This window comes from Panicum virgatum, chromosome 7K, assembly GCF_016808335.1.
Source record: "Panicum virgatum strain AP13 chromosome 7K, P.virgatum_v5, whole genome shotgun sequence".
Lineage (NCBI taxonomy): Eukaryota > Viridiplantae > Streptophyta > Magnoliopsida > Poales > Poaceae > Panicum > Panicum virgatum.
Genome location: NC_053142.1, coordinates 35,602,068 through 35,612,358, shown reverse-complemented (window position 1 = coordinate 35,612,358; position 10,291 = coordinate 35,602,068). Strand labels below are relative to the sequence as shown.

At 45.7% G+C, this 10,291-nt stretch overlaps 2 protein-coding genes and 1 pseudogene across 2 annotated transcripts; all 3 read right to left on the bottom strand.

The window, feature by feature from the left end:
* Positions 1–794: 794 nt before the first annotated feature.
* On the bottom strand, positions 795–1,687 carry LOC120642352. Its single transcript, XM_039918815.1, has one exon. The coding sequence runs from the start codon at positions 1,685–1,687 to the stop codon at positions 1,010–1,012; it is 678 nt and encodes a 225-aa protein (XP_039774749.1). The 3' UTR covers positions 795–1,009.
* A 197-nt stretch (positions 1,688–1,884) lies between these two features.
* LOC120642351 lies at positions 1,885–3,193 on the bottom strand (annotated as a pseudogene).
* A 530-nt stretch (positions 3,194–3,723) lies between these two features.
* On the bottom strand, positions 3,724–9,263 carry LOC120642350. The gene is made up of 7 exons (XM_039918814.1): positions 9,016–9,263; positions 7,886–8,025; positions 7,194–7,237; positions 6,490–7,097; positions 5,824–5,904; positions 5,321–5,383; positions 3,724–4,114 (listed from the first exon to the last, which is right to left on the bottom strand). Exons 1-7 carry the CDS (start codon positions 9,076–9,078, stop codon positions 4,055–4,057), a joined length of 1,059 nt encoding a protein of 352 aa, XP_039774748.1. The 5' UTR covers positions 9,079–9,263; the 3' UTR covers positions 3,724–4,054.
* Positions 9,264–10,291: the final 1,028 nt, after the last annotated feature.

The window sequence follows — 10,291 nt, the reverse complement described above, 5'->3', positions numbered from 1 at the left end:
GTAGAAGGGATGCCGTGCGCCACCTGCTGAATTTGGTTCTGAATGATAATCTTCACTTCTAGTCAAATCTGGATAATCTAAAACTCTCTTTAATTTTGTTACTATGATTTATATATATGGCTGCATAATGTCTAGCTCAAATTTTTGTTTTCCAGGAAGAGGAAAGGAGAGGCTTCAAAATCCAAGAAGGGATCCAAGAATACTTCAAAGAAGTCTAAGAAAGCTGGTGCGGCAACCATCTCTACTTCCTTGGTAGTTTAAGAACCAGCAACCACCTCCATTTCCTTGGTCACTCAAGCACTGATTCGTTCAGGTCCAACAATAAGAAGGGCGGCAGTTTCTACTTCTACTCCAACAAGACCTCTAGATTCACCGGTGAGTGTTAAAATGTAACATATTGGTATTTTCCTGTAACATTAGCTCCCATTGGTATCTTATATTTTTACGGAGCCGAATGTTTTTTGTAGTATTTTACGAAAGTTGTCATCTTTCGTCGCTACAAAACCAATTTGATCTAATCACGATTCAAAATGGATTATAAAAACTGGATCGGAACTTTACACGTACACCCCTACTCGGGATTGCGACTATTAATCACGGTCCAAATTAAATGGTACTCCCTCCATCTTGAAATGTAGGTCATTCTAAAATTTTTCTAACAGATTATGGAGATGGAGAAATAACTCTCCTACCTCTAATTATTAAGCAATGAAACTCTATTTGGGTAACTAAATATGTGCTAATTAATGTAGCATGCTCTTTTCTATTGGAAGAGATCCGAAAACGATGCACAATTAAAATGGTTCGATCCACTCTCAGCCTAAAATACTTTACATTTTAGTACAAAATTTAAACTTAGAATATCCGACATTTCAGGACAGAGGGAGTATATTGCAAAAACCGATCAAAATTTTACACATAAATCCCTATTTTAGATGGGGACTATTCATCGCGATCCAAATCAGGGGCATATTCAGAAGTTCCGGATCGATATTTTACACATGTTCCCCTATTTTGGATCGCGTTCAAGAAAGTCCACCACGGTGGCCGGGGCTGCGACGGCCGCCGCGTCGCTGGAGGCCCTGGCGAGCAGCAGGTGCACCAGCCTCGCGGGCTCCCTGACCCGGCACCCGCCGCCTTCCCCGCAGTGGTAATAATGGCGGATCCAGGCGTCCAGCCTCCGCTTCTCCCCGTCGCACTTGGGGCCGGCCACGCCGACGACCTTGGCCAGGAACCCGTCGGCGCCGCTGCAGTCGCACCCGCCCGTGCTGCCGTCAGCGTCGCAGCCGTCATCTCCGTCCGGTGGCGGGGGCGACAGGCCTAGCAGCGCCATTAGCCGCGCAATGTCCTCCTCGACACCGCCGCCGCCATTGTCATCGTCGTCGTCGTCCTGCTGAAGCTGGACGCGCGCGTCCTGTTCGGTGAGGGCGGTGAGGAAATCCAGCGCTGGGCCGCTGCTGTCGCCGCTGGCGGCCACGCTGGGCGGTGCTGTGTCGAGGAGCAGCAGCAGGGACGCGGTCGTCGTGGTGCCCGAGAACGGCGCCGGCTCGGGTTGGCATGCCGTCGCCGGCGGCGCCGGCGACGGGTCCTGCTCCTGCCCCTGATGCTGCTCGGAGGCCAGCCGGTCCTCCACCCGCTGAAGTGAGGCGAAGAAGCCATCGTGCCGGGAGAAGGGCTGCCGCCGCATCGCGCCGTCGCCGGGAGCCGTGCGGTTGGGTTCCCCGCCGCTAGCGGTCTGGTAGGTCACGGGGATGAAAAGAAATGGGTTTTTTTATTCTTGCCATTACAATTTTTCGAAATGTCATTACAATTCACCTATTTTGAAACTTGTCATTACAATTCTTCACTTCTTTGAATCGTGCCATTTTATACGTTTTTGATGTCCTTGGACCCACTTGCAAACAAACGTATTTCCGTATGACCCAAAATACCCCTGCAACTTCTCTACCTTCAACTCACTGACGTGTGGGACCCACACGTCAGCTTCTTTTTCAACCTCCTTCCTCCTCTCTCCACCAGACCACCACCGCGCGGCGCAGCAGCATGTTGTCCACGTTCAGCGACTCCAGCTGCCGCCTCACCAGCGAGAACGCCGCCGCCTCGCCGTCTCCCGGGCCGTCCGGCGCGTCCACGCACAGTTGGGAGGGGCTCCTGCTGCCCGCGTCGGCGCGCGGGGACTGCTCGATGGAGAGCTTGCTCATGACCAGCAGCGGCATCTTGCTGACGGGCGCGCGCGCCCTTGCTGCTGCGGCCGCCGCCGCCGTCCGCGAGGAGCTCCGGCGGCACGCGCAGGCCCCAGTTGAACCGCAGGCTCGCCCCGCCCCACAGCGGGAGCACGCTCCGCGTCGTCAGCCGCATCCCGGACAGCAGCGCGCCGACCCCGCTCTTGGTCCCCGCCGCCGCGAGCACGCTCCCGGTGAACGAGAACGGCGGCCTGTAGCCGAACTCCTGCTCGCGGCCGTGGCCGAGGCCGTCGGCATCGGGGGGCGCCTCCCCGACCTTACGGGGCGCCGGGGCGGCGCCGTCGGCGGCAGAGCGGAGCGTGTGGGAGAGCGAGAAGTCGCCGAGGCGGGGCTTGAGCCGGAGGAAGAAGGCCGGCGTGGAGGGGTCGGAGGAGAGGAGGTTGAACTCGGCGGTGAGCACGAAGGGCGCGCGCGCCGGGGAGCCGAGCGGGCCGAGCCCCGCGCGGACGGCGAGCGCGAAGGGGAGGCCCGAGTCGTTGGGGCGGTACGAGAGGCGGAGCGCCGGGCCGGACGCGAAGGCGGTGGAGAGGTCGAAGCGGAGCTCGCGGCGCGGGTCGCCGCCCGCCGCGAGGCTCGACTGGAACGGCAGCCCGAGCACGCCGACGGGGAACCTTGGCCCGCATCAGAGCTCGTGGTACGAGGAGGTGGGTTCCGGGCGGCGGCGCCGGCGAGATGGAATCCCCGCGGCGACTGCGAGGTCGGGATCGATTTGGATTGGGAGTGGAAGGCAGAGGTGGGTTGGGGAACTCCTGCTCCCCGGCGAGGAGAAGCCCGGCGACGGCAGGGGGAGGTGAGCAGCGCGTGGTGGTCTGGTACAAAGAGAGGAGGGAGGAGGTTGAAGAAGAAGCTGACGTGTGGGTCCCACACGTCAGTGAGTTGAAGGTAGAGAAGCTGCAGGGGTATTTTGGGTCATACGGAAATACGTTTGTCTGCAAGTGGGTCCAAGGGCATCAAAGACATATAAAATGGCACAATTCAAAAAAGGTAAGAATTGTAATGGCAAGTTTCAAAATAGATGAATTGTAATGGCATTCTTCCAAAGTCGAAAAATTGTAATGAATCGTTCGTTCGTACCGCCGCTCGCGTGAACAAACGGCCAGCAACCTCCGCGCGCGACCATCCTTCAGGCGAGGTTGCCGTCTCGCCGGTGGCGGCGTACCCCGAGGTCTGACGCTCATCTGCGCCGGCAAGAGCAGATCTAGGTGGACATGGACTCTTCAGCGATGAGCTCTCCGATGGTGAACTCCTCCACAGCCAGCCACGCAAGCGGCAAGCTCTCCGATGGTGGCTATGAGCTCTAAACGATGTTGCAGCAGTAGCCTGTCTCGCATGTTGCGGCAATTGAGATTCCATGTTTCGTGGTTTATGATGATGATACGAGCTCAACCCAGCGTGAGCTTTTGACGTTGCAAATGCAGGCTGACCCAGTAGAAACACTGCACATCAACAATAATAATCGAGCAATGAACACAACAAAACGTTAGATTTGAACCTGCAGTGGATGATGGATCATTCGGTCCTCAATGCTATCATGTACTATGAAAGATGGCATTGTGATCTGATCATAGCCGTTCTAATATACCCCCACCAAATTCTAGACTGGTAATTATCCACCAGTTTCAAGACTGCTGCTCTAACAGCTGACAGATAAGACTTTACACGTGTCAACAAAGGCACGAACTTAATCTATCAGCAACTAAGACAGCCACTAAAGATGTACAAAAATCTGCAGTAAGGCATTCTTTAGTTACACCAATAATTTGCAGTTGCCAAACAAATGTTTCCAGTTCCCAAATCGCAGATCATGCTGCTCATCTTTGCCGAGACTTCGACTGAGGACCTATTGCAAGGAGAATCTTCTTCCTCGGGCCCTGAGGGGGGAAAAAAACATACATCAAAACTGCATCCAACTAGACAAACCAGTACAGACAACTGGTTCAGAAAAAAGAACTAATAACAACAATTCAGTAAGACTTTTCAAGAAATTGCTGAAGATCTATTTATTTAGGGTTAGGTTAAAAACAATCAACAGGAGGATTCAGAGTTGCAGGCAAAATAAACAAGAAAACAATGCAGGTTAGCATATACAATTAGAAACACATAATAAAACAGTGTTTTTCTTGAAGAAAACAGTGGTTTGCGTTAAACAATGTTGCATCTGAAGATAGGTCATTGTAGAACAATGTTTAGGGCTCTAAGACAAGAAAACAAGTCTAATGGAGAACTTTAATAATTGGAAGTAAACTTCTGCTTTGCTACATTTCATTTCTGACATCCATTAGGTAGATGTTTGTAAACAAGGAGGCCTTTTCAATTCTGGAAGATACAATGCAGGTTCAATTAATAAAAGCATGGGTAACCATTTTCAGCGAAAACATTCAAAGAATACAGTTAGCCACTCTTCCCAGCAGTAGTTGGAATAGGAGCTAGTTAATCTTTGTCGCCAAGTTGCCGCCAAGGCAACAAGGCGCACGCAAGACACCACAAGACTGGTTGGAAATGTTGAGTATAAACTGAGGTTGCATCTTTTTCCCCTATATATATTGAGAACTGAGACATCAGCCTAGGTTGCGCCACAGCCCACAACTCATATTTACTGTGAAGGGACAACACGAAGCCCTCTTGTTTGGTAAGGGACAAGGTGCTTGTCTTCTAGCCATTATTTCCACATTATGGCCATATAAGCCAAGTGTATATGCTTGGAGTGACAAAAGTATGTAATATAGCATAATATATTTAACATGAGCTCCATTTCTACCCAAAAATAAAGCTAATCAGTTTACTTTGCTAGCAGAAACAGTATGATTCTACTTTTTGACAGAAACAAGAACCAGGTAGCCTGTCGACTTCATGTTGAACTTCACCCAAGTCTCTTATCCATAGTCTAATTCAATTTAACCGTTATAGCAACAGTACTGAGTAGGAAAAAAAAATGTAAACTCTGAAGTTTCATACATTGCACATATGGACACATTTTGGCAAGTCCACATGCTAACAAGTGTTAGCTTTTCCACAGAGATGCTAATATGTTGCAGGTTAGCATGGTAATACCAAAAGGCAGCACATTTCTAACCTACCATTGGTACCCCCATGTCCTTGAGGTCGCTCTCTCCCATTTGTCTCAATGCAGCCATATCCACCTGCAAACAAGTAAATAGTTTGCCCAAAAAAATGTTGCAGTATGGTCACAATAATCACTCCATAAGTTATACATCCTAATAATCTCATAAATTCAAGTCTATGCATCACAATAGTCACATAGAATATCTGGATCAGGCATAAACTTAAAAAAAAGGTAGCAAAGTCTTGAACTATCGCATTGGAAAACAGGTAAAAAGCATGAATCCCTAACATCGAATAGATAACAATGCAAGAATAATGATGAGGACCTAAGAAGAAAACTGCAACATTCTATGAACTAACATGCTTTCTAAAACCGCAAGAGCTCTTCTAGAGAGCTTGTTCATGATCCATGCAATGGTACAATGACTAAATTGAAACAAAATGCGTGATATTACCCACAAAAAATATTTAAATAGATTGAAGCAAATAATTTAGTAATTGAAGCCTCGAAGGTTACCTCCTCAGCCTGAAAGAGAACAAGATACTTCTCCAGTCCCAGAGAACTCAGCAATTCAGTAACCGTTTGCGGCACTTCTTTCTGCAAAATTCCATAGAGCAATGTCATAACAAGCACAAGCAGTAGTAAATGATTGCATAGTCTAATAAAATTCATGTGACTCCATAAAATTTGTTAGTACAATTTTGATAAGGAACTTAGACTCCTAGGTAACCATGGGCAAACTGAACAAAAGTTAAAAGATCACATCCATTTCAAATGTGTTTTTTCTATGATAATATAGCAAGTTTCAATAAGCTGTATCAGGAACATCAATGAATGATCATTTTTCAATGATGAAGGTTGTTAGTGTTTATTCTAAGAAGGTTGTTGATACTATCAACAAATAACCACAAAAATGAGCAAATATACCACCACTCCACCAAGACCAAGCCAATGTGCAACACGGAGCTTATTGGCAAAGATACATGTCAAAATTTCAATTTCTTGTTTAAATGTTAGTTTCATAATGCCTACAGCATTACAGACCAGATAGCAGATGTGGTTTCAGAAACAACTTGAAAATGGTGAGAGCAAATAAATCAATGAAGTTGGCTCTAAAATTTCCTTTGTCTCCTCAGAAGCATTGATAAATTCAGGTCCATGAGAAAAAGTGCAGATACAAACCACAACAGGGGCTGTAGGCAGAGCTGAACTAGATGAAGTGATTCCATTAGCTCTCTGTACTGCATCGGCAGAAATGGTGGATTTGCCAGGATATGGTTGAGCTCTTGATGTGTCATGAGCATCTCTTGTAATAAAACTCTGAGGTCTTGAGGAACCAACAGATCTAAGGGATGGCAAAGACCTAATCTGATCATAAGCTCTTGGTGGAGATGCATCACCCCGAATGCTTGTGTGCCTTTCAGGTGATCTGTGCCTCAAACCATCAGTTGCCCATGAGGAGTAAGGTTTTCTTGAAGACTCCATCTTTAACAAATCATCCACACTTCTTGCAGAAGGAACTCGACTTACAACAGCAGAGGGCCTTGATCCTAGGACATCCTCTCTCGAAGAATATCTAAACCTTAACTCTGGAGGATTGTCTCTCATATCATACCTAGCCCTTGATTCTGGTGCATGGCCTCTTGCATCGTATCTCGACAAATTCTTCTGATTTCGGGAAAGCTTTTCCCGAAGATCCACTCCATTCTGTTCTGCGCCACCATTGCTTCTCTGTAACAAGCCTTTCCTCATAAGTTTCAGTCTCAGATCATCCTTGCCAACCTGGCAATCTTCAAATATTTTGCAGGCCAATGCAACAACATAAGTAGTGTTGGACATCTTCAAGTCCTAGTGAACGAATACTAGAAGTTAAGGTTTATTATCACCTGAACCATCATCTCCATGTGAGCTATCACTTTCTGTCTGTTGCCTGCAAAGCGAAAGAGCAACCACAGTGCTAAGCAATCAATTAAGAGCAGCCACAGTACAGAAGAACATAGAGTGAGCTAAAGCTTGCAGTGACGGAATGTAACAAAAAACAAACATAAACCGGACTACATGTACTATGGTCTTTCAAAAGAAAATGCTTAACAAAATATATGCTAAAGGTGGATGTCATATGCAGTGGAGGGTAGCGTAATGCATATCCATATATATAGATATTCTAATTTGGTAAAATATGGACAAGAGCTAAATTTTGGACTTGGGATGATAATAAAGTCAATGCCACACCTGAAGAAAGAACAGTATCTGAGTATTCAGTAAATTAATAACATCTGCTTCAGATGATCATCAATACAATGGAAAATATTTGATAGTAATAGCGGTAATCCAAATACATAGGCTACATGATGCACTGGAATTTACACTAATACATTAGAAGCATTTAGGCAAGTTTTTGAGTGACTAAAAGTTTCACATTGTGAAGCTTCACACAATTGGGAGTGAAGTACCACAAAGAAACGAATTCTGTCCTCATGTGATGCTGCAAAGAATACTTTGGATAGTACAATGTAACTAAGAAATTTGCAGCATTTAAAAACGATGAAAACAGCAGATCCAAGAATCCTTTGGATACCTTTTGTTTCTATGCCGGCTTTCATAAAAATCAGAATCAGTCACATTACTTCCTAACCTCTCCCTCATAGATCGTTTTTTCCCCGACAATGGCATTTCATCATCATTAGTAACATCAGATATAGCCCTCCTTTTGACAACCTGTGGTGAAGGAAATAAAGGTCAAGAAGCTGATATCAAATTTTCAAAACGCAAGTAGGCAATTCAAGAGAATTGGCAACTGTCCAGCTAGCATTTCACCTCATGGAAAATCTTAAAAGCTGTTCTTGAATACTTTAACAAATCCAAGATAGCGTAGAAACAACTTATTATACATAAAATAAAACATAACCATGCACATAGAAGAGGTCGTGTAAGTAGCTTTACTGAAGGATTGAATGATACTAATGATACTAGCAGCATAAAAGATGTGGGGCACTTCAGATCTCAATACCTCATCACTAACAGCACAAAAAATCTGAACGTGCATACAACAGATTGGTAATCTTCAATATAACCAACAGGTACAAATAAACACTACTGGAAAGGGCATGCCCTAAACAAAGCTTGCAAGAGAACATCCATTACACAAGCTTCTGTAGTTTTCCCCAAGTCAAAATATTCTGTCACTAAAGTGCTATCGAGTGCTACTTACCACATATGCACATAATAACAGTTCCCTCTTATTTCTCTCCAAGCATGCCGAAGAGACAAGCAAATAATACAACTGCAGTAGATCCAGAGATTCCTCTGCTAGACTCCACAGCATTAGAGCAACCACATAGGTATAGCTTGTGTCAGCTCACACACCCTAACAGTCAAACCTGAAGCTATTAGGTTGTCAGTCACCCACAAATCAAGCCACCTTCACAAGATGGTACCAGCGTCCCCTGAGCATGGCAAGTTTTTGTACCCTCGGCAGATAAAACAACCGAATCCAACAACATGCATGGCAGATTCAACACACCAAATCGCGTATCATCCCTCAAACTAATGCCCCACACCCCCGACGCTAGATTCGATGTTTAGCCAATAGCTACACGGACCTCCACCAGATCATTCTGGCCCCCCTTTCCTCTTCCGCTCCGTTTCTAATCAACACCCTGAACGACAGCGAATCCCTAGCGGAGAATGACGACAGGGGCGGCTCACCTGACCGCTGCGGCCGAGGGTGATGGTGACCTGGTGCCTCGAGGACGCCGACGACGAGGCCATCTCCGCCGCAGCCCACGCGCAGCGGACTCCCGCCCGAAGCCTAGGATGGCGAGGGGCTCGGCCGCTCCGGGAAGGGACCAAGTGGCGGTTAGGGTTTCGGGGGAATGGGAGATTGAGGCGTGGGAGGAGACGGAAGTTTACCGGCGCGTGGTACGGGATGGGGGGAGGTGGGGGAGGCTCCCTTTGGTGGCGCTGCGCAAGCAAATAGACGCAGGGGCGTGCGGGCCTTTTGCGCTTTTCGACCGTTTTTTTATTTTTTTTATTTTTACTCGATTTCTTTTGCCATATTTTTACAGTTTGTTTACTGGAGGATGAGAGGGAAGTGTCGTGCGATTTGCTCGTGGCGAACAAGGATTGTGAGCGATAGTGGATGGCCACATGATGTAACGGTTTTTCTTTCGTGAGAAATGAGAATGAGATAATTGAGACTGAGGAGCTGCCTTTTACTCTGGAGGTCCTTGGTTTCAAATTCAAGAAAGCTAAAACGTGAGTCCTTTCCTATCGAAATCTTATCATACTTGAAACATGCTAACTAATCTATTTTAAAATTAGTTAGTCTATTTTCTAAACACCACGGATTTGGATGTCTTTAGCGTACTTTACAAAGAATAATAAGATAGTGTGGTAATTAAAACTAAACAAATCTGAATGAGTTTAGGAGAAGAAATATATGTAGTGGTATTAGAATGTGCTCACATTTGTCAAAAAATAGTTATGGAGTAGTTTTTACCCATGGTTCAAGTACTGTAACGCATTTTCAAGTAATATTTTTACAAGAGACAATATTTTCCTAGTGCTCCATTCCAAGATTTTTTTTTTGCAAAATTCCACAGAGAAACATGTTTTTTTATAGCTCTTTATCACAAGATCGCAGGTTAACATCATTGTTCGCTACACCTTACGTATGCATCTTTTAGCTGGGCAAGACATATACTCTATTCGTCTTAAGTTATAATTCATTTTAATTTTATTTTGAATCAGGCATTTCTAAATTAATTCATTTATAGGGAAAAACATCAACATCTACAACATCCAATTAGTTATATTAAACTCACCATATAATATATCCTCACAGTATATTTTTAGTGTTATGAATATTAATATATTTCTTAATAATTTGATTAAAATTAGATAAGTTGTGTCGGTACCTTATAGCAGTGATACACCCACTCCTACTGCAGCAAGACAAGACTCGCGTAGTCATCCGTAACTA